Source organism: Pempheris klunzingeri, chromosome 11, assembly GCF_042242105.1.
Source record: "Pempheris klunzingeri isolate RE-2024b chromosome 11, fPemKlu1.hap1, whole genome shotgun sequence".
NCBI classification, from domain to species: Eukaryota; Metazoa; Chordata; class Actinopteri; order Acropomatiformes; family Pempheridae; genus Pempheris; species Pempheris klunzingeri.
Window position 1 is genome coordinate 16,736,388 of NC_092022.1, and position 27,179 is coordinate 16,763,566.

General features: G+C 40.3%; 1 protein-coding gene across 2 annotated transcripts; it reads left to right on the forward strand.

The window, feature by feature from the left end:
• Positions 1-26,932, forward strand: nup210 (nucleoporin 210). 2 transcript variants are annotated; one of them, XM_070839757.1, is made up of 40 exons: positions 1-158; positions 508-647; positions 1,993-2,124; positions 2,756-2,852; positions 3,077-3,227; positions 3,699-3,831; positions 4,293-4,451; positions 4,734-4,802; positions 4,902-5,008; positions 5,662-5,802; positions 5,934-6,071; positions 6,307-6,462; positions 7,656-7,854; positions 8,922-9,067; positions 10,164-10,382; positions 10,643-10,816; positions 11,154-11,346; positions 11,675-11,781; positions 12,610-12,714; positions 13,256-13,357; positions 13,577-13,705; positions 13,934-14,061; positions 14,145-14,280; positions 14,375-14,437; positions 14,923-15,102; positions 15,188-15,268; positions 15,426-15,557; positions 15,826-15,984; positions 16,357-16,448; positions 16,612-16,786; positions 17,403-17,578; positions 19,512-19,732; positions 20,127-20,263; positions 21,044-21,158; positions 22,240-22,386; positions 23,148-23,401; positions 23,520-23,724; positions 24,303-24,425; positions 24,909-24,986; positions 25,658-26,932. In XM_070839757.1, the coding sequence occupies exons 1-40, from the start codon at positions 1-3 to the stop codon at positions 25,756-25,758; spliced, it is 5,658 nt and encodes a 1,885-aa protein (XP_070695858.1). In that variant the 3' UTR covers positions 25,759-26,932. The 2 variants fall into 2 exon arrangements, with proteins under 2 accessions (XP_070695858.1, XP_070695859.1); XM_070839758.1 differs by having other exon boundaries at positions 24,306-24,425.
• Positions 26,933-27,179: the final 247 nt, after the last annotated feature.

Consider the following 27,179-nt stretch of genomic DNA (forward strand, 5'->3'; position numbering starts at 1 on the left):
ATGGTTCTGTTAAGATTATCAACGCTGTTGCTGTTATTAACAACGTTTATTCAAGTTCACGCTACCGCCAAACTAAATGTTCCCAAAGTGTTGCTACCGCTTGCTAGAAGTACAAAGATTTACTTCCCATTGGAGACTACTGACGGGTGCTACAGATGGTAAGTAGACAAACATGTGAGTGACTGATTGCATGAGGCATGTGAGGCCACATGGTCAAGTAAACTGTACACACCAGTCACTTCATGGCAATGTGTGGGAGCCAGAAAACTGCCCAGCCCTGTGAAAGACCAGAAGGATTATTGAATTTCCTCATGTCAGGCTTTCTTGTGTTTCATTCATCCATCAAAGTTCACAGAGAAGCTGCAACTTCACTTCCAAACATGAAAATGATTTTCCACCTCAAACCTTTCTATGATAAACACAAGGTCAAAAACATGTTATTGTGGAGAAATACAAAGAGCATGATCCATGGTACGTGATCTGGTTTTTCTGGTCATATTCTTCCAGGACTTCCACCAGACCAGAGGTGGCGAGCATCCGGGCCGTGGATGAAGAGAGCGGCCGAGGCTGCTCCAGGAGAGCTGTTCTCCAGGCTCTCTCCACCCAGCCCTCCAGACTGACCAGCATCATCCTGGCTGAAGATGTTGGTAAGTACATGGCTGCTGTGTTAATGAACAATTAATAAACACAGTTGGCTCATTCAAGAATTGTCCCTTTGTGTGTGTTAGGAAATCAGTTTGTCTAGTTGTACGTTTTCTGAGTTGAACATGTAAATTGGCATTTGTGGGGCGGCTGTGGCTCAGAGGTTGAATGGATCGTCCATCAATCGGTCGGCGGCTCCTCTAAGTCAGCATGTCGAAGCGTCCTTGGGCAAGACACTGAACCCCAACCCCAACGTGTGAATGTGTGTGAAAGAAGTCTCCTCCAACTCTTGCATGAATGATGTTCTCATTTACTGTGCAGCATCAGATTCACTAAACTGCTGTGAAGTCGCGTGTTAAATTCTCTATAATATGAACGATTCAGACTATATACAATATAAACCATATGATATAAACTCTTCATATTATTTGGCCATTGCAGAATGAGAAAGTATTGTATCAGCATCATATAAGCTTAGTCCGTTTAGGGTTCCTATTTACTCATCTGTCTTGTCATCTGGCAGGATACCAAGTTTAATAACAAAGGATTTCTAGAAGCTAATAGTTGGTCAAGCCAGGGAACAAGATAAAAGTAAATATGTAGGGGATACAGTGTGAGTATAGTTGTATACAGTGTGCATCTGTTATACCAACTGTACGTCATAAAAATCTCCTGGAAAGAATAAATCCCAGAAATGTGAGCTCTAAGCTGTTCAAATGGTCTCAGTTCAAAATGCTGGTGATAGAGAAACATGTGTGAGGAATGTAAACGTATGCTCTGTTCTCCCTCTGAGTGGCACAACTAGTTTTCATACTGTCATTCTGTTGCACAACACTTTTTTCATTCTTCCCTCTTTGCTATTGTGAAATGCTTTATGACATCTGATGCCCTTGTCATGGATGACTAGCAGTTAGGCAAGCATTTTGTTTGTAATCAGGAAAATCAGATGCAATGGCCCTACCACATACATCTGAAATGTTTCCTTTAAACAGAAAATAAAATAGGACTATCTGTTCAGAGCACAGTCAGGGACTGTGAATTTGGCCTAACTAGCTTCAGCTGTTTTAGGTTTACTAAAACATAATCCGATATAATCTGTCGTAGTCCATTTAGCAGACCAGAGGGTGCTTTAGAGCCATCTCTTTACAAATGATAAAGTACGTGTTTTAGGCAGGAGGTAGATTTCTATGCTTTGTGCCTCAACAAGAATTACTGTTGTGCCTTTTTAAATTACTGTTCTTTTAAAACACCAAGCCATTTATTTCTGTCCTTTTCCTTGCAAGTGCACTATTGTAGTACTGAACAGTATCTACTGTGTATGTGATGTTTTGCCCCCTGTTACATTTGCAGTTACAGGACAGGTACTGCGCTGTGATGCTATTGTCGACATCATCAGTGAGATCCAGATAGTGTCGACAACTAGAGAGCTGCATCTTGAGGACTCACCGCTGGCACTCAAAATTCATGCACTGGACTCTGAAGGTGACATCTGCCGGCTCATCACTGCATAATTGCCATGATAGTCTACTAGTGTTTTTGATAATTAAATATTCCCTTAAGACTAAGAGAAGAATAATTTGCATTCTAACTTTCCTACTGTAAAGAGTCCATGCCTTATTGTTCATTTGCTGCTTTAAAGACTTCTTAGAGTAATGACTGAGCTGGCTCTAGGCAATGTTGTCTTTCCCCACAAGCTGCTACTGTGAGGTGGCTGTTTGTTCTGTTTGACTGGTTCCATTTAGCGCAGACACACTTAGTTTAATGAGCTGTAGCTACAGCCTGATTCTTTCCGATGATGGCTCAAGGGCTGCATGTTTTGTTTTTGTTTGCCATGGTTTAAAATTGCATTCTAGCATCTTCAGATGGAGTAGATTTCAAAGGGACGGCAAGTATCCCTTAATGAAATGCCTGTTGGTTTTGTTTTAGCTAATTCGATTGCCAGGAGCTTTCAGAAAATTGTGCTTGTCTTCCATTATGTATTCAAGTATAGTGACTTCAGCCTTATGACACAAGTTGAAAGGTCTATGCAAATATTTTCTGTTCTTCACCAAATCTCACATTTGAAGTTTGTGACTTAAATACAGGGTCTGACTTTTGCCTTTTTATGTTGCAGGAAACACCTTCAGCACCCTCTCAGGTCTAGTGTTTGACTGGACCTTAGTGAAAAATGTAGATGTGAATGGTTTCTCTGACTCTTACAAATCATTACGGTAGGCTCCCCTGTGTTAACCCTTCACTCACCAAACCAAAAGTACACAAAATGACCAACCTAAATATCTGTAAATATTATCCTAAATATCCACATAGCCATAAAAGATACAGTGATCCTGTTTTTTGTAGTGTAGTGTGCTTTTATTTTGTGGTCAGTGGCAAAGGGTTATACTTATTTGAGTCTCAAATGTATGTTCTAATCGGTCACTTTTCTCTCCTCAAGGGTACTTAAATTCTCTGAGTCAACATACACACCCCCTGGATACATATCTGAAATGGAGCGTGTCGGGAAACAAGGCGATATTATTTTGGTGTCAGGACTGAAAACGGGACATGCTAAGTTGAAGGCCAAAATACAGGAGCCATTGTATAAGGTAAACCGTTAATGGCACGAAGGATGCCTTTTTTGGCTGTTGACAGCAGCACAAAATTGAAATATTCCACTTTATTATTACAGTCTTAGACAGCTTAGGCAGCAGTTTTTCTGTTCTATTTTTAATAGAAGATGAATCAGAAGAGAAGATTAACTTGTGATTAAACTGCACCTTCTTTATGATAGTTCATCTCCTGAGATTCAGACTAAAATAGCAAAAGATTGCAAAATGGTAACGACTCCTTCCTGTCTTATTAACTATATCACTGCAGCAATGGCAGTTATGCTGGATTTCTGTCTGACAGAATAATTATCCATACAAGCTATTGTCCAACAAAGAAGACATGTGCACTTTAAATTTATTAACTTAATTTATATCCTAATTTTTTAACAGTGCAACCAGTTTACACTGGTTTGTTAAGGCAGGAAGCTGAGTGTGTGTTGTTCTGTATCTATGGTATCGGTGCCACAGGATGTGGGTGCCGCAGAGGTGAGACTGCTGATTTTAGAGAACATCTTGCTGAGTCCTGCACATGATGTCTACTTGCTGGCGGGAACGTCCATCCAATACAAAGTCCTGAAGATAAGGCAGGGCAAGATCACAGGTCTGACTCTTGTTTAGTAACCGTAAATGATGTGTTATCTCATTTTTTTCTTTATCTACTACACTGTTTCTGAAGCTGAACTCATAGCTCATGACGCCCATGCATCAGTTTAATACCCAAGCTGTAATTTGGCCGCTCTTTCTTAGCCATTCTTGTGCGACTAGCCCACTAGCTTTAGCCTTGTGGAAGACTCCAGTCATGTGCAATGAGTGCATTTGCAGCGTGCGTGCAGGTAGGCACGCAGTTTCATTTGGTCCAAATGAAGTGTCTTTGGCCGTCACAGGCCTATGTAATAGGCCTGTGACGGCCAAAGACACCAGTTTTTTTTTTTCTTTTATTTATTTATTTCCTTTTTGTTGTTTTTGGTCAAACTATTTAATTTACTGATTGCAGTTGGGCTATCGTGAAAATTTCAACCACTGTAACAAGAAGTGCTTCTAAAATACGTTGTGTTTGTCCAGAGCTCTCTATGCCGAGTGATCAGTATGACCTGCACCTTCAGAACAGTGTGGTTGGCCCCAACGGAAACCCAGATGTTGCTGTGGCCAGTCTGGATGAAAGCACCTCCACAGTTATGGCAATTCAACTGGGACACATCAACGTCGTGCTGGATCATAAGAGTATCCTTCTGACAAATCTTACCTGTACTTTGCTTTGACATCTTCAGCTATAGATAGTATGGGCATTTTTGTCTCTGTTATTGCACTGATAAAGCTGTTTTTACATCAAATCTGTGAGCACAGAGCCTGAAAGACAAACAAGGATTAGTAGAATAGCCTTTATTGTCATTGCGGTACAATGAAATTAGGATTAGTTAGTATTGTGCATTTGGCAAAAAGTTTGAGCTGCCTTTGCCAATGGGAGAGTGCCTGGCTTAATTTTCCTTAATAGCATCCTCTTAGGCCCTCAAATGCAAGGAGTGTCTCACCTACCCAACAGCACGCTGTATGTCGTTGAACCAGCCTACCTCGGTCTGTTTCTCGCTCTTACCATTGAAAACGTAATGACAAGTATTTCATAGTCACAGTACAGGATGTAGCTAAACTGTGTTTTCTCTGTAATTTGTTTAGGTTTTAAAATTAATCCGGGAGACAGCTGGATTCTTGAAACAGGCAGAGTATATGATATCCTCATAGATGTATTTGATAAAGTCGGCAACAAAATGTACCTCTCTGATGTAAGTATGCTTCAATAAGGCAACTATGTTTGAGCTTTTAAAGAATTTAATCTGTGTGAAAGCTGTATTCAGTGCGAGAGAATGCGACAGTAATTGTGAAAGTCAGACAAGTTTTCTTCTAAAATGAATTCTGGACACTCACCCTGTGACCAGGATTGTATTGTACTGTGGATAAAGTCAAATATTTCATCACCAGTAAAGAACACAGTCCATGCTGTAGTTAAATAAGCAATCTAAACTGTTTTTCTTGCTCGTTATTCTCACAAGCACCTTCTTGATTTGCTCAGTTTCATTGTGGTGTTGTTCAGATAACAGACCTGCATTCCAATGATTTGAATAGGGTTTTCCTAATTCCTGTATAATGGAAAACTGAAAAAGATTTTGTCATCTTTAATCAGATGCAGCCTGAAATACATCTGACAGCCATTAGAGAAGAGTTCAGAGTACGTTTAGGCTTCCGTCACTAGCCTCTGAGTTTTATTAGCCAATATTTCAAGCCAGTGATGAGAAAATGGTCACCACTGAAGTATGAACAAATCAAAGTCTTGACACAGAACATGTAAAAGAAAAAGTTAGAAACCAGGCTTCTATCTAGAGTCATACAAAGACAGTGGTAAAAATCTGCAATCTGTGGTTTATTTTGATTTTTGCAGAATGTCCGTATCGTCACTGGTTTCCCCGCGGAGTACTTTGAACTCCAGGAGTCTTCTCTGAATGGATCGTATCATCGCGTCAAGGCGCTCAAAGAAGGCCTCACTCTCATTGATGCCACCCTAAGTGCTGTTGTGGATGAAGTGAGCTTAATTGCAACTGTGACCCTTTAAGAGTCTGTATTTCAGCTGAGGCGACATTATTGCATTAACCTCCTGCCCCTGTCTTCCACTTCAGTAGAGAGAGCTTGATCATTTCGTCTGTTCTGTTTCAGACTGGAAGGGTCCATGCACTCACTAACTCAGTCCACAATGAACAGGATGTAGAAATCTACAATCCTATCGTTCTTAGTCCCAGTATTCTCACATTTCCATGGCAGCCTAAGGTCGGAGCCTATCAGTACACAATAAAGGTAATTATTCCTTTTCAGAATACATGCAAACTTAGTGCTTGATCGGCTTTTGATATGTCAAAGGGCAAGAGTGTCAACACATTTTGTATGACAGTGTTTGTAGCAATTTGCTCTTATTCATACTTTGCTATAGTTAATGTTGCTTATTAGTGTGTTTTTTTTTTTTGACATTTTACCACTGAGAGGGGCCTTTCTGATGCATGTGATGACTCCTGCTCTCTGGTGCTTGTGACAGGCAACAGGAGGGAGTGGGAATTTTAGCTGGTCTTCCTCCAATACAGCTGTCGCCACCGTGACCGTGAAAGGAGTGATGAGAACAGTCAGTGACATTGGCGTCAGTGTAGTTTATGCTCATGATTTACGCAACCCACTTCACTTTGGCCAGATGAAGGTAAGGTGACCTTGAAAATTGTTACAAAATTTGAAACGGCACACGGTCCCACATTAATGTTTAATGTTAAACATTAATGTGGGACTTGTGGCACAATTGATAAGCCTGGTTACTGTGATTACTACTGTGATTACTAATGTTATCAGTTTTTTGATGATTGTCAAGTACTCATTATCATCTTGTTATTTTTTTGAGTAAAGTATTAATGTGAAAGTAGCAGCAGATAATCTCATGTTTTCACTCTTCCTTTACACAATCCACTAATAAATACATTAAGATTACACTTGATGGGTAGACATTCAAAGTCAAGTGATTAACACAAAAACAAGTCCAAGGAATTCAAGGAGATTAAGACTTAAGTTTAATTTCATTAAAACTATGTGTTATTTACTTTAATCAGCTATTGTGGACCTTTTCATTTTTTTTCATTTTGAAAGCAATTAAAAGCTGTTTTATCAATCAGCTTCTTCCTATTACTAATGAGCATTTTTTTCCCCATGACAGTTTTGGTTAATTCACTGGGTTTTTGCTGTTTTATATGTGCTCTTCCTGCTGGTTTAATGTAGGCGGAGCTCAGTCGGAAAAGCTGGTGTCATTTACTCCTATGCACCAATCCACAAGTAGAAGTATTTGATTGAAAATGTGATCATAGTTATGAAACTGAATAACTGACTTTACAGTAAAATAACTTTTATTGTATAATAATCTTTTATTGCTAAGTCAGTTATTCAGTTGAATAGTCAAAGATCAGGTAAATGTCACGATTTGCGTCATCTGCCTGACACCGAAAGCAGGAGTACTGGGGAGCTCTGGGAGCAGGGAACACGGAGGAATGTTAATGTCTTCATTTGCATAAACTACCTACATTATAATGATACAAAGCCGGGTTGAAAGAAGAATATTTATCTACATTTTGGACCTAAAACAATGCTGTTTGAGTGCTTGAGCATCAGACAGATTTAATTTAAGTTTCTTAGATTTGTATCAATCATATACAATCACATCTAATGGAAGCATTTTATATAGTTGTGGAACTCATTCAAGAAAACTGATAACACAACAGATAAATTATTAATGGTGTATTATTATTAATCATGGTCATAGAAAATTGTTTTTTTATTGCCTAATTTAATTGTGTGGCTATAAAAGTACAACACAGTCTTATACGCTGTTATACCCCTGGTTTCTCTCAGGTGTATGTTGTTGAGCCCGTGGCCATGGACTTTGCTCCTTGCCCAGTAGAAACCAGGGTGGGCCTGGTTCTTGATCTGCCCCTGAGGATTTTCGGCCTGCTGGAGGAGGTGGAGACTGAGCGGGTCATGCTGAGTGACTGCTCCCACTTTGACCTGCAGGTTGAGGATGAAAATCATGGCGTGTTTGAGCTACTAGAAGGTGAGTGCCTGTGACTGCGTCATATTATGATGCAACAAATTCTCAAAAACGTTAAACATTCATTGGGCTCATACATTGTTCACTCTGCTTAATGTTAATCAGTGTGAGTTATGACTGACCACAACTCAGCCAGTGAATGGTCAATTCAAACAGCGGCAGGCATGAAAATGTCTTGTAGGTTTGTTTAGCAATGCTGCAGGGAACATACATGTTCAGTCCAACTTATGAGAGTAATAATATCGCTCATTTTGCTTTCACTAAAATGTATAATCTACTAACCGAGTGTGTCGTGTGGGAGCAGCACCCCTTGAGTTCATTGTGGTTGTTGAAACATGCCCCTAGTTTCATTGCCTAAACCTAACCAAACTGCAAAGCTGAAAGTAATAATGATAATAATAATGATGAAAAATATTAAGTCAGCTAAGGTCAGCATTATATTTTCCACATACATATACACATACCATACATATGGTTGCACAAAGGACAGAAATCAGTCTCCTTCGTGAATGTCTTGTATTTGCTTCTTTCATCCATCACATGATTACTGTCTTTGCCGCTCTTAATACGACGTTACTGGGCTACAATCGCACTCAGGTGCATGTAGACACTCCGTTTAATTAATTCCCACCTTCAACTGCAGTTTAACATTATGTAAGGAAAAATTACAGAAATAAATAACATAAAAAATCTTTTTCAGTTGACACAAATTCATATTAGCTACATGAATTAATTCAATTGGTACTGGCCTGTGCCTGACAAACAATATCCTCTCTAACACTGAAGCATTTTAATTTTTTTTCATGGCTTTCAGATTATCATCACACACACCCTTTGAAAGTTCCTCTGTCAGCAAGATGTACCGTTTTTCATTTTGAAATCTTCTATTATTAATCGACAGAGGAGGCTGGGACAAATAATAAGACCTCTTTGTATTCCAGTATGGGTTAAGACAGGAAGATAAATGTGTACACCTGTGTGAACAATTGTGGGTATTTTGTACATATTTGTGGATCATATTGCTTTCTATTACTCTTTGGCTTCCTCCAACTCTCTTTGTCCTGTTCCAGAGAGGCTGGCTCCAGGCCAGGACCACTGCAGTGGGGTTAGAGCCAAGGCGCTGGCTTCCGGGTACACCATGCTTACTGTCAGCTACACCCATGGCAATGTTCACCTCAGTGCCAAGATCACCATTGCTGCCTATCTTCCTCTCAGAGTGAGTCTAAATGTTTCATCCCTGCAGCACCATGCTCATCGTAAACTTTGACACGTTTAATTTTGCCTTCTTAATGGAGATTTCTCCATTAAGCCTCTAGAGTTAATGTCCAACTGCTAATTTTCTTGTGGGTAATTTTCAGTTGTTTAATAGTATGTTTCAGTATGAATGCTATGGGGCATTTCTAAGCTATAATCATTTTGAACTTTACCTGAAGTTTTTGATTGGCTTTTATTCTCACCTCAAAGCACCAATTACCTTTTGTCTTCTGAAGAAGCAAACCCAGTCTTGCACACACACACACACACACACACACACACATTCATACATACAGTCTCTCCTCACAATCAAGGCAGAAATGCAATGATCAGCTAGTGTTAAAATGTTCTCCTCCTGGGTTCCCTTTATGCTCTGTGCATTTTAATTATGCATTATGCACTTGCTACGCTGATTTGTTTTCTATGCCTGGGCTCTAGTACTGCACAGGAATGAAAACTGACTTCAAATATTGTGCTTAATTCAACAGTATAGCATGTTTCCTGATGACCAAATCTCCCATCATGATGCACTTTAAGCATTTTATCACTCCGGAACCACCAATAGCTTGCATTGGCATATTATATTATATCATGTTATTAGTACAGTAACATTCTGTTTGATGCTCCGCTTGTCAGGCTATGCATTTTTTATCATGAAATTGAGTAGTATTCTTCAAAATATTGCAGTCATTTTTGTGATGTTTCTTCACTTGTTTTGCCCTGGCAGCTAAAGGTTGACCCAATTTTGCTTCTTTGCTGTGAAACGCTGTGTATTTCAGCTTAACGTTTCAACAGCTAAGTTCCTCTTAACACTAGAACCGCCAAGCTGATTTAGATAAATACCTGCTTTCATTTTTTTAATCAAGACATCTTTCTCCTTTGTTATAAAAATGTCCCTTGATGACATTTTGCAGACCTACTTTTGTATCTTATCTTCTCTTTCTTATCTTATTTTTGTCCCCCAAATCTGTTGACATTTGTAAAAGCATATACCTGAAAATCTCCTGTTGCATCTGTATGAACTTGTACATTTCATAGTAAAATAATGTTTTCGACAGGCGATGGACCCTGTATCCATGGCCGTGGTGACTCTGGGATCATCCAAAGACATGTTGTTTGAGGGTGGGCCACGGCCTTGGGTTTTAGAGCCTTCAAAGTTCTTCTGCAGCTTAAGAGCTGAGGATGAAGCCAGCGTGAGCTTCACTCTGACCAGTCCCTCATCTCACAACTATAACCAGCACTGGGTCAGAGCAACCTGCAGAGCCCTGGGAGAGCAGGTGAGATCTGCCGAAATCATATGGCTTCTATTTACCATTCATTCTGCCAAAAGAGGAATTGTGTGGATAGATTTCATGTCATTTTTCTCTTGTACCTTAAGAATAAAAATAGTAGCTCACAATCCTAGGTTGATAATCTACCTATAGTTATTTATATTACCACTATGTATGCTAGTGTTTTCTCACTGTAGTCCCGTGATGGCTCAGAAGAGCACTTTGTCATCAGCTTTCAACTGAGTTGTCATTATGCTATTTCTCAGGTGCTGGAGGTGACAGTGGGAAACGAGGCCAGTGTGACCAATCCTTTTCCTGCTGTGGAGCCAGCAGTGGTCAAGTTTGTATGTGCCCCTCCGTCTCGCCTCACCCTGGTCCCAGTGTATACCAGCCCACAGCTGGACCTGACCTGCCCACTGCTGCAGCAGAGCAAGCAAGTGGTATGTGTGTGGATCCTTCACAATGGTCGACAAGCTTTTCCTTGCTGTGTTTAGCTACGTACATTTAAAGATTTTTCATACTGGTGTTTGTTTTACTTTGATCACTTACCTTTGTCTATGGCTGTTCATGCTGTCATTTTGGTGCCAGCCAGTTTGGTTGCTCTCATTTGAAGAAAGCGACAGCTGCCTTACAAAAAACTATAATCACATTATAGCTCTTGTGAAACTGTTAAAAAGTGTCTTTAGCTCAATGACGACATTGATGATGCTTATTAATGTTTTTCCATAATGGAAGCATAATGTTCTCAAAATTAAACCATCAATTACCTTTTTCCAGGTGCCTGTTTCAAATTACCGTAACCCCATTTTGGACTTGGCTGCTTTTGATCAACAAGGAAGGAAGTTTGACAACTTTAGCTCTCTGAGCATCATGTGGGAATCAACCAAGGTGTCACTGGCCAGTATTGAACCCACTATGCCCATGGAGCTACTGCAGCTCGAGGATAGCAACAAACAGATGAAGCTTCATGGTAAAACTTTGCGACTTGTCTTAAACCTTCCTAGATGGTTTCTTGTTTTGTTGTGTGTTTAGGAAGGAGTGGGTTGTCGGCTTAACATTATTCCTTTGTTTAGACCTTTGGAAAGTAATGAGGTAAAAGCAGCAGAGAAAGCTCTGGCAGGATTTAATTCTAAGACAGTGGAGGCAGATGAGGAATTATCCGTTTACCTATCACCGGCAATACATTTTTATGGTGTTTTTGCTGTCTGTTTCTATAGATTAGAGTTGACAAATTGTGGATTGTTGTTTGTGTAATTAATTGCTGCTGTGTTTCTGTGTTTTCTTGTTATCTTTGGCAGGACGACAGACAGTTCTTGTCCATCAACAGACAGGCATTGCTGCAATCACAGTGACAGCTCTGGGTTACCAGCATTCACATTTATCAGCAGCCAGAGTTCCCAGTCCGGTAAGTGAATACATTCGCTCAACCACTAAGACTGAGTTTTTCACTTCCTCTTAAAAAGCAGAAGCAGATGAACATTATTCAAAATATATGTGTTTGGCTGTATGTTTTCTTTGTTAGCTTATAGTACCCAAAGCTTAATCATGTTTCTTTGTAACATTGGTCGGTTCATTTTCATTGTTCTTTTGTATTGAAGTACATTTGCGTTGAAGGGAATCTCTTGTCTTGTCGGCCTCTTGATATTGTGCTAGTAATTACTCATAGTGACTTGCATGTAGTGACTAATGTTAATTAATAGCATAATTAATATGCACTATCATCCTATTGGTTGTATATTTATTTCCATGCCATAGTTGTGCTTATATTGCCAAAACCGTATTGGAAGCTTAATCTTGGTCAACATTTGAATGACATATTCTGCGTCTCATTGCAATCCCAGGGATGAAATCGGCTTACGTTAGACTGGCACCTGCTCTAAGCAATTAATTTTCATTCGTATAATGTCTTTTGGTTTGTGAATATTTCGCTCCCAGTCAGATCTTTGTCAGGTGAGGTTTTTTGACAGAACAAAGATCCAACCATGATAGAAATTTTGTCCATTAAAATAAACGTGTGGTTTGGAGTTGGTTTGCAGGTTTTGATGATATTGTTTTCCAATAAGAAGGCACCTGAATGTGACAATAAAGCTTCCTCTGTAATTCTTTCGCTCTGTTCCAGTTTCAACTCATTTCTGACAGAATTTCCATTTATACGTGTAGTTTTACCTTCATAGTCGGGCATTACCACCATACTATACTGAACAATAACACTAACTCTTCCTCTTCTGGACAGTATGACCCCTTGACCCCGGTCTCAGCCACTCTGGAGCTCCTGTTGGTTGAAGATGTCAAGATTTCTCCCGACACAGTGACCATATACAACCACCCAGATGTGGGGGTAAGGGACAGATGTATCAGTGCTGTGGCCTCCCATACATATCACTGGGTTATCCCTTTACTTTCACAAGGATGAAAGCTGACAGACACTGCCGTTTTAATGGCTTGCTTTACTAGTAAGTTAAATTGCATTTGATATTTCATCATAAAGGATTATTTTTAGTCTTTTAATCATGCAGAACAAACATGGAAATTAATTAAATCACACTGGTAACATCTTGAGGAATTCAAATAATCACTGATGTAGACACAGTGGAAACTTGCCCTTGCCCTCCTCCCTCAGTGGGCCTCCCTCTCCTAATCCTGTGTGACATAGGAGCAGTGTTTGGCAAGTGTCTGGGTTAAATAACAGCTAGTGAGCTGTGTAAGAGGATTTCAAAGAGTGAGTGTGGTCAGAGGTCCCCTTTGATACATACAAGGCCAGTTGGCTGTCAGAAAAAGATGATGGTGAACTGGGTCTGTTTTTTTAAATCACCTCATAATGTTATCATTTTAGTCGCATGATCATTTTCAACATTGCCACACTGTCTCTTATTTTGCAGGCAAACTTGGCCCTGCAAGAAGGTTCAGGTTATTTTTTTGTCAATGCCAGCGCTAAAAGGATAGTGGACGTCGCATTTCAGGAGGCCCAAAGAACAGTTCAGGTAAGAATGAACATCTGGACCATGATGGGATTAATTCAGAGGAATACACAATTGTGATATTGAACATATTGGTATACATTGACAACAACATACTATATATACATGCATACATATACATAATTTTCAAGAAACCCATACTGCTTCAAAATCCTTCCCTGAATACAGAGACTTGAGAGTCTGACAATGAAAATATCAGTTTGATTTGCTTTGTGTCCCCAGGTTTCTCCCATCCACCCAGGTGAGGTGAAGGTGATGGTCCATGACCTTTGTCTGCCATTTCCAGGACCTGCCAAAGCCACAGTACACGTTTCTGACATCCTGGAGGTTTATGTGAGAGTGGTTGACAAGGTCAGTTTCTAGCCCCATAATCCCGCATCTTGCATGGTTCAGATACTGCTCGACTAGATGATTTCCATCATCAGTTCCACACATTCCTGAAATGCCTCAATGACATCTAAACACTACATATGGTTGTCCTCCAACACTTACCTTCCCAAATTTCACAAATTAGCTTGAATTGGCAGCATTAGATTTGCCCTGTCTGTGAACCAAAATGATAATTTCCCTGTATTACAGGTGGAGATTGGCAAATATGTGAGGGCTTATGTCAGAGTCTTGGATGATGATATGAAGCCCTTCCCAGCCAGCTACTTCAGCTTCATGAATGTTGAACTCAAGGCAGCTTCTGCAATAGTCTCTTTAAAGTAAGTAATGTGAAACACATCTAGGTTGAGGATGTAAGAGCTTGCAAGGCTTCGTATAACTTTCTAAATGTCTTTTTCCACAGACCATTAGCAGAGTCCACAGAAAATGATACAGCTGTTTTCCTGGTGAAAGGCATTTCTATCGGTCAAACCACTCTGTCAGCTGTTGTTGTGGCAAAAAATGGGAGACAAATTGCATCCGTACCTCAGCAAATTGAGGTATAGTTGTGTGAATTTCTAAAATATCAATTCAGAATTTGAGTCTTGCATATGTTGCACATGTAACGTTTTTTTTTTTTTTTTTTACTTCTAGGTATTTCCACCATTCAAACTCATCCCAAGGAAAATGACTCTGTTAATTGGAGCAATGATGCAGGTATGCGTAATGGTTAAGCCTTGTCTGGAAACAACTGGCCTCAGTTCACCTTGCCAGAGGATTTCATCTGGTCCTCAGTTTATCTTCCAAAATAGGCCTCTGCCAGGACTCCTCTGGAGGCTGACGTTAGCCTAATTGCTCTTGGTTCAAACACCCAGCTCATCTTTAATTTGCCTCAACTCATGCTCTAATTGGAAAGCATTTACCATCTATCCAAGAGGCCTCCTAATTGCCGAACATTAAACTCAGTAATACACATACACTGCACATTATTTGGGTTGGATTACCATTTTTCTAATCTTGAGTAGTTTAATCTACAAAAGGCCAAAACACAAATTATTATCAGACCTTGCACAGATGAAAGCTATTGATTAAACCACCAGTGCTTACTCATGTAAGAGGGATACTCATTTTTTCTCTATTTCTTTTTTTCCTGTTTCTTTCTTTCAAACATTTCCTCCCTTTTTCATTCCTACTGTCAATAGATAACATCGGAGGGTGGCCCTCAGCCTCAGTCCAATATTCTTTTTTCTATTTCCAATGAGAAGACAGCCTCTGTTAATGGTGTCGGCCATGTCACAGGGGTCGCCATTGGTAATGTCACTGTGACTGGACTGGTCCAAGCTATTGATGCTGAGTCTGGAAAGCTGGTCATTGTGTCTCAGGTAGATATAAATAGATGATTTGTGGACTGGTGTTTGGCTCACTTTGATTTTTACAGATGAAACGCTTATTCTCTGCTGTTCTCAGGATCAAGTACAAGTTGAGGTTGTGCAGTTGACAGGCATTCGAATCAGAGCACCTATCACAAGAATTAAGACTGGAGCACAGGTATTATTTTGGATAAGAACTACAGTACAGAAATGACCCAAAATCTAAGCATTACTGTTTACAGTAGCGCTGCAATTAACTAGTAGAAAACGAATTCATTACTCTACAACGGCATTATACTACTCACTGATCGCCTTCATTTCCTTCCCTCTTGTAGATGCCTGTGTATGTGATGGGTCTGACCAATAGTCAGACACCCTTCTCCTTTGGCAATGCTCTACCCAGCCTCACCTTCCACTGGTCCACTACCAAGAGAGACATTCTGGATGTCCAGACAAGACACACAGAGGTACCCTTCACTTCACGCATTTGATGTCATATGCAGTTTCTGCCACTGAACCTTCCCTATTTTTGGCTCCTGTTGCCCCCTCAATCCTTTTATGAGATTGACCTAAGATGTGTTGTCCCTACATTACAGTATGATTAAAAAAAAATAGCCTTGTCTCTGCTTCCTTGTCAGCCTCTGCATTGTCGCTGCTTCCTCATCATTGCTGCCTTTTTATTTGATTTGCTGCTGCTATTTTTACCATTCTAATGATGTCGCCTGTCTCCTTCAGGCTAACATGGAGCTCCAGTCAGAACACAACTTTGGCATGAGGGTGACTGGAAAAACAAGAGGGCGGACAGGACTGAAGGTGATGCTCAGAGTTACTGACCCAGAGGCCGGTCAGACAGTCGGGAATCTGCAGGAGCTCACAGATGAGATCCAGATCCAGGTACACCCCTGTGGCTCTATGACTCTTTTCGTGGGGATAAACCTGAAAAAAGAAAGTCTCTGTGTGTCCTGAGCACCAGTATTAGAAACACTGTCTGTGCAGATATTTTATATCTGCTTTGCTTATCATGACCATGTCCTCCTGCTGCTTCTTCCGAATAGAGAACGCTGGCATTTAAGGCAGCACGGAAGTTGCTGAGCTATGGAATATCTGAAGTTGTTAACATTGTGAAATGATAAGACTGTAGATTAGTTGGAGCTGAATGCATCCAGCTTCAAACTGCATTAAACTATGACATGTCACTAGTGCAGAAACATCAAAGAATGATTAAAATCCTCTAATAATTGGAGTTTCAACACTGCTTTGATCAAGGTCTATGACGAGCTACAAATGCTTAATCCTGAAGTAAAGGCTGGGGAGATACTGATGGCTCCGAACTCAGCCCTGAAACTCCAGACCAACAGGTGAGTTACAAGAGCCTGCACAGGATTATTTTGTCGATTCTAAAAGCATGTGCAAAGAAAAATATGTGGGTTTCCCCAACAGCTGTAGTCCACAATACAAATTGACACAAATGTGTAGACTGCTCAGACAAACTTGATGTTAATGTATTTCTCTATTTGGTAGGGACGGTGTGGGTGGACTCTCTTACCGGATGCTTGCTTGCCCTGACCAGCTTGTTATCGCTCAAGTGGATGATAAGGGCCTCCTCTTCTCTGGCTCTCTCACTGGCATCTCCTCTCTGCTGATCACCTCACAGGAAACCACCGGTGTCAATCAAACCCTGATCCTTGCCGTGAAGGTCAGTTTGAGAGCCATTGTATGAAAAGCATTTCAGATTATTGGTTTTATAAGCAGTATCCCCTGGATATTAAATATGACCGCGTAATTCATCTCAATTACCTCCTCCTGTAGTTATTATATTGTAGCTATTGTATGGCAGTCTGCTGAAACTTTTATATGTTTCAAATTCCAAATTACCCACTTTAATTAATATTATTTAAACACTAAACTATGTTACAGCAGTCTGTGTTTAGAAATTATGGCAGTATGCACTGTAGAGCTAAAAAAATGGTGCCTCCCAAAGGGCAGGTGGTTGGAGAATGAAATTCAAGCAACTTATCTTAATATACGAGACATAGACATCTACTGCACAACCAGGCAATTTCTTATTTTTCAATTAGTTTTTGTATAGAAAAAGCATGGCTGACGTGGCTATAAAGAAACACTCGTTTCACTTTCTTGCTGAGTTTTTCCATTTTTGTTTGAATTTTCCTCCCCAAGCAGTCATATTGTTTAGAAAAAGAAGAGTTGAAAAATAATGGGTGTAATGGTTCCAAATGTAAACAATAACACTAGCCCTAGAAACGACAGTTTCCCCAGCAGTTACTGAGAGCGTTCTTCCCTTCATTCCTCAGGTGGTGCCTGTGTCCTATGTGCGATTCAGTACCAGTCCAGTGCTCTACACGCAGACCAGAGAGAGCCTGAAAGCCTTCCCCCTGGGCATTGTGCTCACCTTCATTGTCCATTTCCATGCCAGCACTGGAGAGACCCTCCACAGTTCCAACTCCCGCCTTACGTTTTCCACAAACAGGTCAGTCGCCACACAATCTGTAGCCTCTTTTACACTTTTCATTATGTTGTAAGTGTTGTTGTCATTTACTTATCTAATTCATACATTCATGAACAGTGTGAATTCTACAGAGGCAGAGGATTGAGGAGGAGATATTTTGCAGTTTGCTTTGTGCCCCAAGGTTGCAAAACTCTTATCCTGCTGCTCTGGTCTTTATATAGAGTGACAGTACCAAGACCTCTTTTAGAGTGTCTGTTTGAGCAACCTCAGCCAGCCTTGCCTGACTTAATGTCTCCCCGTATTTCAAATTCCTCTTCCGGCTGACCAGAAAATGTATTTCATTTGAGATGTGTTCATCCATCATTGTTCTCTATGTCATTATAATGTAAAGAATTGCAAATATGGATTCTTGACACAATATTGATTTTATTTGAATTAGACAGTATTTTTTACGATGTATGTTGTTAATATTGATCCCCACAAGATAAATCCACAACACTAATAATGTTTTCTATACGTAGCCAGTTCTATAATACATAATCACATTCCTCATCGTTCAGACTGTGTGCGTTAATATCTCTAGAGTACAACCAGAGTAGTTGAGGTCATGGCAGAGTATTGTTGCACGCTGCGTGTGGAGTTCGCACATTAATTTACTGGGCTGTTCCTTCAACATCATTTCAAATTGAGTTGTTTCCACCTGAGTGAGTGAGCTAAATTAATGGGAGTGTTGGCCAGGGACGAGCATTGCTGCTCTCCCAATGAGGGACTCCCTCATCTGTCTACACAATAAATTGATTCTATTACCTTGTTCTCCAGGTGCTGACAGACAATTTTGGGGGAAAAGTATCAAAATCAGAGTGGCAAAGGGCCCTCATAGTCTTGTGACTGAGAGTGCTGGCCTGTGATCCGAATGAGTCTCCAAGGAGCTAATTGGATTTTACTGGTTCTTGAGATGGGAGAAGTTTGGCCCTATTTGTGCAGAGCATATGCTTTTTGAAGCAAAAGGCAATACATTTTTTTCAGGGGGAAAATGCTAAATAAAATGGGAGGATGTGGAACTATTGTAACAGGAAATAAAACACTAAACATAACTAAGGATTAAGAAGTATTCCTTTTCATAACTTTCCTCAATGGCTTGTTTTGTTAAGCATGTCCAGTAGTACTGGAGCAGCCAAGTCCTCTAATAACAAAGACGGTGCCTTTTATGTCAACAGTTTAGTTCAGTGGACTGACTGGTAAAGTTTGGAGGGTCGTAGGTGAAAATATTAGAGGGGTTCACCAAAAAGTGATGAGCAGAGGGTCAAATGAGTGTGAATCAGTAACAGGCCATAAGGTATCAGGAGAGAAACTGGATTAGGTGTAATCTTTGTTCCTGAACCTAAGATACAATAACTGCATTTGATTTATGTTAATGAATTATGTTTAAGGACAGGGAAAGGGTTTCAAGTCTACGAGTATGCCAAGCATGCCATTTGTAGGGTGAAATAGTTCTTGGATTCTGTAATTGTCCTAACTCTTTTTACTGGAGAGTATAGTAACATGCTTTCAGTGTAAGTGGTGGGGGACAAAATCCACAGTCCTCTTTCTGTGTAGAAATACATCCTAAAGTTCAACTGAAGGGAGTTAGACAAATAACGTAGGTATCCATCAAAGTTAGTGTTGTTAGTACGTAATTCCCTCTTATTCCTTACACGAGATGTGCTAGAATGAAATATATAGAATATTTCTCAAATCCTTATTTTGTTATAATTTAAAGTATTTTTGTGTTTCATACATTTTTTTAATCAACAAGTAGTGTCTTAGTAGTGTCCGATGTATAAAATTAAAGTAAATTCCAGAAGAAGAGACAAAAAGTTCCGTTTGGTAGCAGCAATCACAAATTGACAATATTGAAATATCAGCTGTAAATAATAAGCCATAATTTAACATGTACATCTATTCTGTCCTGCAGAGATGATCTGGTGCAGGTGGGGACTGGGCCTGATAACCGCACTCTGACAGTGAGGACGGTCAATGTAGGCCTCACTCTTCTAGCAGTGTGGGACAGTGGGAACATGGCTGTGGCTGACTACGTTCCTATACCTGTGGAGCAGACTATCTACCCACATGAGGCCCACAGAGTGGTGGTGGGGGATGTAGTCTGTTTCTCCGCCCAGTTAGCCAGCCCAGACGGTGAGATGGTCTGTAAACAACAGACATACTGTATTGTGCACTGTGTATGTTTACGTGAGCAGATGATAACAATTGTGGGGAAAAAAAAAGAATAAAATGAAATCAATTTGGAAAATTACTAAAACGTTGACAATAGATTTCGCTTATAATGACACAATGATGGCTGTAATGATGACAACCCAGTTATGTATCACCTGCCTTTGTGTTCTTCCATAATTATTTTATTTGTTTTGTTCTATTAAGTGGAATCAGAAAAATAATTCAAAAATAAAGTACTTATTTACTTGAACTCCATTTTGATTAGTGAAAGGAGCAAACCTATTTTTCTAGATTGCATATCATAAGCCTTTTTCATTTTTTAGCAAAGCTTGACATTATTTTTCTTTCTCTACAGGTGCCAATGGTACCTGGAACTCCTCAGCTAATGGTATTCTTCAGGTGGACCCTAAAACTGGTGCAGCAGTAGCCAGAGACTCTGGGACAGTTACCGTGTACTATGAGATACCTGGTATTTTGAAAACATACACCGAGGTATGACATCTGTAGTGACTACTGTTTTAACTGCAATGCTTCGCTGACAGACTGTGTGATAAAGCGTGAAGTGTACACTGATGTATATTGTTTCCCTTTTTAGTCGTGGCTGTGATGAATGAGCTACAAGAAACAGGCTCTGAGGGGTTGTACTTATGTAAACGTCACACCTCTCCTCACGTTTATTTCTACTCCTGACATCTCTTTTCTCCAGAGATTTTGATCTTCTCTGCCAGTGCGTCGTACTGTATCAATCCTCCAGCAATATATCATAATGGGAATAGAAGTACAACAGACGCATAGTAGATCCATCATCACCTTTCAATAAAGCACACAGGCAGAAACAATGTGTTAGAGTACGACATCACCGCTGTTGCAATTCTCATACAGTGTGAAGCGTGGAAAGGATTAATTGACTCCCTCTCTGAGTGTCACCGTAGTCTATCCAGTCATGCTCCATCATGCTCGTGAGCTGAATGCAACCTGCACTGCTATATGAATATTTCCTATTAGCAGAACAAGAATTGATGAGAATTGGTGCATGGTATTTTATCTAAAACAGAAAGGTGCCCACATGCATTCCAACAAAATGAAGTGAATAAAGATTAGGGTAAGAGGAGACATTGATAGAGATAGAAGTTGTGTTGCTGCTGTGTTTTAATTAGTCTTGTTTCACTGACTGTCTGGTGTGATTGATGTAAACAATTAGTTTTAGATGTAAATTATAATGCGAGTAATCAGAGCTTCTTAGGACTTATTGTTTGTTTTCTTTCTCTGTAGGTAGTGATAGAAGCACCATCAAGGACAGCGGCGGTGGCTCAGTCTACACCTGTCAGGAACGGCAAGGAAACAAAGGTCCTGCTCACTACCAGAGAGAAAGGAACCAACCTCATTGGTACTGAGCTGACTCAGTTTTAGAGAAGTGTTAGTTGAAAGAATAGTTCAACATTTGGGGAAATACACTTGATTCCCTTTCTTGCTTGGAGTAAAAAGAGAAGATTGAACTCACTCTTTAGTCAGTGTGGTTAGTAAGAAGCAGCCTGTTAGCCCAGCCTTGTCCACCTGTAACCAGTAATCTCTGCTTACCAGAGCCTCGAAAACTCATTATTTAGCGTGTTATGTCTCGTTTGTTTAATCTGTACAAAATCAACAATGTTCTTTTAAGGGTGGTTATGTGATGATGGACTGTTTTTCAACTGAAACACTCTTCACACTTCGGTTGTTGCGCAGCTTAAACAAACAAGATGTGAAAGTGTTAATTAGTGGGCTTTAGAGATGTTTTAGGAGGATTTTGTTAATGTTGGGCAGAGCCCGAATAAATACAAGGCAAATAAAATAAATACAAGGCATAAAGACTGAAAATGACGGAAACAACAAGCCTGGCACTGTCTGAATGTAACAAAAATCTACCTATCAGCAGTTCTTATGCTCACTGATTCCAATGTTATGGCTTGTTTTTACACTTGTGTAAAAACAAGCATGGGGTTCTGCGCCAGGCAAATTCTTGGGTGGGGGCAGTGACTTCCTGAAGTCTTGTCATCACTGTGAGACTGCCAGGCAACAAGCAGAGACTTGAGGAAGTCAGTGCTCCCAGCCAAGAGATAGTCCAGTTTATAGCCACATAAAACATTTCAGTTTCAGTTCGGATGAAACAAACAATGTAGAATGTGATAATTAATGAACTTTAGAGGTGCTGGTAGTTAGGTTGTCAGGAAACTAAGCTGTAGCCCCGTGTACCTTAAATTAGACAATATGGGAGTGGTATTTCCTTATCTAACTCTCACTCCCCAGCAGAAAGCAAATTAGTGTATTTCCCAAAATGTTGAACTTTTACTATAAGTCGCTGTTCTTATTTGGAACTGAAAACATAAAGAATTACACATTAATATTAATGTATATGTTCTTTTTATTCAATAACCGTGTGTAATGAAGCACAAAGGGTTTTGTATCTTACACCAGCGTGCTCTGCCCCACAGGAACATGCTCCTCTGCCCAGATTGAAGCCATTTCTCAGCTGCAGCCAGAAACCTCTCTCAGCTGCCATCTCAGCTTTACCAGCGATACTGTTGACTTCTCTGCAAATGACGTCTTCAAAACACGTACCAACTTTGACCCCAGCATTGGTAAGGCTGATCTGAATTCAGTCAATTAAATTCAGACGCAGTCAGTCTTTTATATATTTGTTTAAAGGCTGTGAGCATTTTGACGCTATTGAATCATTTTATTTTTCACAGATGCAGTGCTTCAGACTTTATGTACTGACATCACATTATAGTAGGGTCTAATCCTTACCTCGTAACATCTCTTAGTTGTCCATCCTAACATTGATTTGACATTCAGGTCATTTACCACCGTTCTCAAAGCATTCCATTTTCCAAAATAAAATTACTTAACCTAACCAAGGCACACAGTTTATGCGTGTGCTCTGCATGAGTGGCAGGAAAATACTGTTTACAAGGGCATAATCAATACATGCATTGCACTTGCAATGAATTTAGCAGGTACTATAAAAGGTGTGATGTATTGAACTGAGGAGGGTCCCTGTTGCTTGAAAGCACTGATCTAATTGTGTATGGGGTTTGGGACTACACCACAGTCGTTGGCTTATCTCTGAGGGGATCCACACTGTGTGTACAAGGCTGTAACCACTCAGCTGAATCCCACTGAGGTCCTAACGGGAGCATGTGATTGTGAAATGGCCCTGCCTGACAAATTCAGAGGTTGGGTCTGAGTTTTGCTTTTATGTATCTTGCACCTTTTTTTTTAGACAACTTTACACGAGGGATCACATGCTGTGACACCCATAGTAATTCCTTCTTCCAACTGCACACATCAATAATTAATCTTGAGCCATCACTTTTACCCCTGTGAATTCTTGCCCCAGGCCTCTACACATGCTCCATAACCTTGAAGCCAGTGACTGACCAGCAGACCCGCGTGCTCAGCATGTCCATGACCAACCTCCTGGTGAGGACAGTCCCGGAGGGCAGTGGCTTTTCTGGGGAACAAGTCAGTGCCACGCTGCCCATAGAGCCAGGCCTCTACTCTGAACCGACTGAGCTGCAGCTCTCAAACCTTCACCCGTCAGCCGAGCTCACCGTCTACGGCCCCTCTGCTGCCCACCTGTCCAACATGGAGGTCAGGCAAAACATGGTGTCTAATAAAACGCGCTGCTTTTACACAGCGAGTGTGACCCTTGTTTGAATAAACTTCCTTTTCAAATTATACATGTCTGTAACACTTTTTATGTCTACAGGTTGTGTCTACTTCTCCCAACATTGTTGTCCAAGAGAAGGAAGTATACCATGGCTTCCCCAGTTTCTCAAAGTACACCGTCAGCGCTGTGGACCCTCAGGCAGCGTTCTCTGGTTCGATTTCCATAAGCAGTGCCTCCTGCGGCCGCAGTCTCGTCATCCCAGTCACTTTGATTCACGTGGCTGATCCCAGTGCTGCCACACAAGGTCAGATATCCTCTCAGTGCAAATGACAATTCACTGTGCCTCAAGCCTTCATGTGTGTGTTAAGTTTACTGAATGTGTAAGATCACAGGAAAAGCAGTAGGGCTGTAAAGTTCAGACACACAGAATTTGTTCTAATTCATTGTATTGTGATCCACTAAACCTAATCCTGAATTAGATATGTGCCATTAATTCTTGGTGCTTCTGTGACGAGCTAACATTACTGCCAGGCAGTTTCATTTTACAACGTCATCTGCCTGGCGTCAAATTCTAAATTCTTCCTCACAAGACTTCTCAGATGGTAACTATTTTACTGCATTTAGCTCATTTAACAATTCATTTAAGTAAAACTCTGTGTTTTGTTCGATAATGTTTCTGTCATCTCTACGGACGTGAGCACACGAACATGGCTGATTTTCAGAAAGCATCATTTCATTCATATTTCAAACATCACTTCCACTGTTACAAGCATCATTATCCCTCAGTGCCACAGCTAATATTTGTTAGCGTGTTCAGCATGTTCTCAGCACTTTGAAGAGGTTTTGACAGCCTGTTATCTCATTCACCTCTCTCTCTCTCAGCAGCTGCTCCTCCAGTTGCTTCCATGCCAGGGGGCCACTCCCTGCACAGCTTCATCAGCTGCTACCAGATGATGTTCTTCACCCTGTTCGCTCTGCTGGCCGGTACAGCTATCATCATCATCGGTGGGTCACCTCATGTCTGTAAGAAAGTGATAATAAGGAACATTTATGCGCTTGTACGTGTTTGCTTCCACATTAATTCCACATAGCTCCACATGAAGTAAGTTTCAGTTTCATGTTGTTATCGTGTGTTTAGTGGAATTAGTTTTGTGCCGCTGGAGTGTACAAAGCAGGCGGGGTTTTACTTTTGTCTGTATATTTTTAACAGTTTTATTGTAATAAAGGCAGCTAAAACAAATGCTGTCCTTGGTTTTACATGTATTTTGAAAATAAATGCCTCCAACGTTGCCAGGCACTGCAGTGGTGGATGAGATAAGAGGCTGTCATAACAAAAGTAATGTAACAACGTGACAGTCTCCATTTACGGTCTGTGGTCACAATTTAAAGCACTTATAAGCTGTAGAGGAATTTTGTGATTCTCAAGAGGATTTTTGATACTTCAAACACTGTGATGCGGTTTTAAAAATGTGTCTTTATCCCCTGCAGTCCTCCACACTGTGTTCTCTCCAAGGGAACAAGCTTACCATCCCGCTTTCATCCCGAGGACGCCAACATCCGGCTCAGGTAGGACACTATGGCGCTTGTCCACCGTGGCTGATTGGTAAATAAAGACTAAAGCATACATTCAAAGGGATATGATTATAATTATCAGCCCATTTTTGTTTTGTACTCGAGCTCCATCTTGCTTTAGTTTTAAATGAGTAAACAGAAGGTTGTTCAGCTCCTAAAACTGTGATGCCACTAGGCTTTACAGCTCCACTGAGAGTTAATTAGAAAAGATAGAAGAGGTTCTGACAGCATTCAGGACAGTTCTCTGGCGAAGGAATAGATAGGAATTTCTTTTTTGAAGAAGAAGAAGAAGAAATGCGACCTCACCCATTGTAAATGTAAGCTCATTCAAATGTATGTACCGAGCAAACAAAGCCTCAAAGTCTCAAATGAAGCTGCTGCAGGCATTGTTTGATGCCACAATTTATAGCCCGTGCTCTGACTGCAACAATATGTTTGAGGGAGATTTATACATGTTACCACTCCAAATTAGGCTGCTCATTTGTGTCTATTAAGCCAAGTGGTGTTTCCTTTTTAAACTCTGCTGTATTTTTCCAACCTGACCAGCTAGCAACTGATTTGCACCACTTATTTTTTGTTTGAGATATTTTCTCTCCAGAGACCGGCTGGTCTACACTGTCTATAGATGCTTTGTTTACTCAGTGCTATATTTGGCTCTTTTTCAGGTTTTGACAGTCCAGAGGAGAATTCCTACAACCGCAGAATACCGAGGAGCGACCCAAGAGCCAGCCCCAGGCTTCTTTTTTCTCCAGACTACAAGTCCTGATAAAGATCTCTGTCTGGTCTCACTTGTTCAAAAGAAGAACACTGCAGGCCATTAATGCATATTGAATGTGCTTCTGTCCCTCAGCGTGAGCGACAGAGATGGTATGGAAGGTGGGGTATAAGTGTAAAATCTCAGTTTCATTCAGTTCTCTTCAAATTTTAGTACACATGCTTCGACGGAACGTAATTTTCAGAATAGCGTTTAAGAACTACAGGGCTATTTTCTTTGTGTGGATGTTTTTGTGTGTTGAAACAGGATCATACATATAAATATATATATATTAGTATATTACAGGCATGTCTTTTTGTGGTTTGCCATTGAAACTGTTTTTATACAAAACCACTCCGTTGTTAACTGACATCTTTCAAAAAGAGTGCTTAAAAAACGAATCACTAGTTTGTGCTTAAATATGGTTGCTTTTTGTTGTTTGTTTGCCCTTTACTTGTGTGCTACGTATCATATTTGACGTGTAATTCAGTAACTCAGGATGAGCCTTATTCTTATGTAGGACAGAAAGCCAACATCAACTTGAACATTTTTTTTATGAGCAGAAAGTGTCCGTCGTTAAGTTGTAGCCAATACATTTTGTGAAAGACAATGTCGTCTACTGAAACCGTCCTCTTCAGAAGTGAGTAAGCCTTCAAATGTGCATAATCCTAACTGGGAAAAGCTTGGTGTGTTTCTGTTTTGGGCATTTCTGGGAAATGTAGATTCCCCGTTACTCAGTATGACTGAGTTTTGAGCCACAGTACATGCAGCTTCTGTCTAATTTATAAAGGTGAAGCAATTAAGGAATGTGAACCATCATTCAGTTTTTATCCCAGTGGTGCTTCAATGCAAAAGCAATCCAATGTGACCTGGTCTCATTTCTGAAAATGTCCAGGATGTCCAGAAAGACATTACTGTAGCACTGTTGAATTGCCAGGACAGAAGAGTGTGACTTTGTTTTAAATAAGATATTTTTGTATTTGAATAAAAATGTGGACAAGGAATTGTATTTATGTTAGCTAGTGAAATTCAGTTTTACTGTAAGAGGAGCGTGCGTGGTTGTTTTTGTGTTCTCATAGCCAAGCCTTACAATCATATCTGAGCAGCTCTCAGTTCATAATACAGACAGTTTGTCCGCCTGCGTGTGTATGCGTTTGCCTTTGCTAATTAAAGTTTTTACTTTTCACGTTCGGCATCTGCCTCGTAATTATTAATCAGAAACATCTATAAATCCATATTGCTCAGAAGGGTTTAGATAAACTCACAGCACAACATTTAATAAACAAATATGAAGCATCAGTCTGATCTAAATACAGTAGCTTCGCAGTTACTCACACCCATTCAGCCTAGAAATGCCAACACTAACCTCCCTATTTATTCCTTTTCTGCATCAGTGTGGTTTCATTTATCTGCTCTTTTGTATGTTTAGCTTT

Excerpts from the sequence above, each read along its gene's own strand:
- nup210 (XM_070839757.1), top strand. The coding sequence starts at position 1 with ATGGTTCTGTTAAGATTATCAACGCTGTTGCTGTTATTAACAACGTTT. Across the intron at positions 5,009-5,661 it reads ACAAAATGTACCTCTCTGAT|AATGTCCGTATCGTCACTGG; the intron begins GTAAGTATGCTT and ends TGATTTTTGCAG. Across the intron at positions 20,264-21,043 it reads TTTTGAAAACATACACCGAG|GTAGTGATAGAAGCACCATC; the intron begins GTATGACATCTG and ends CTTTCTCTGTAG.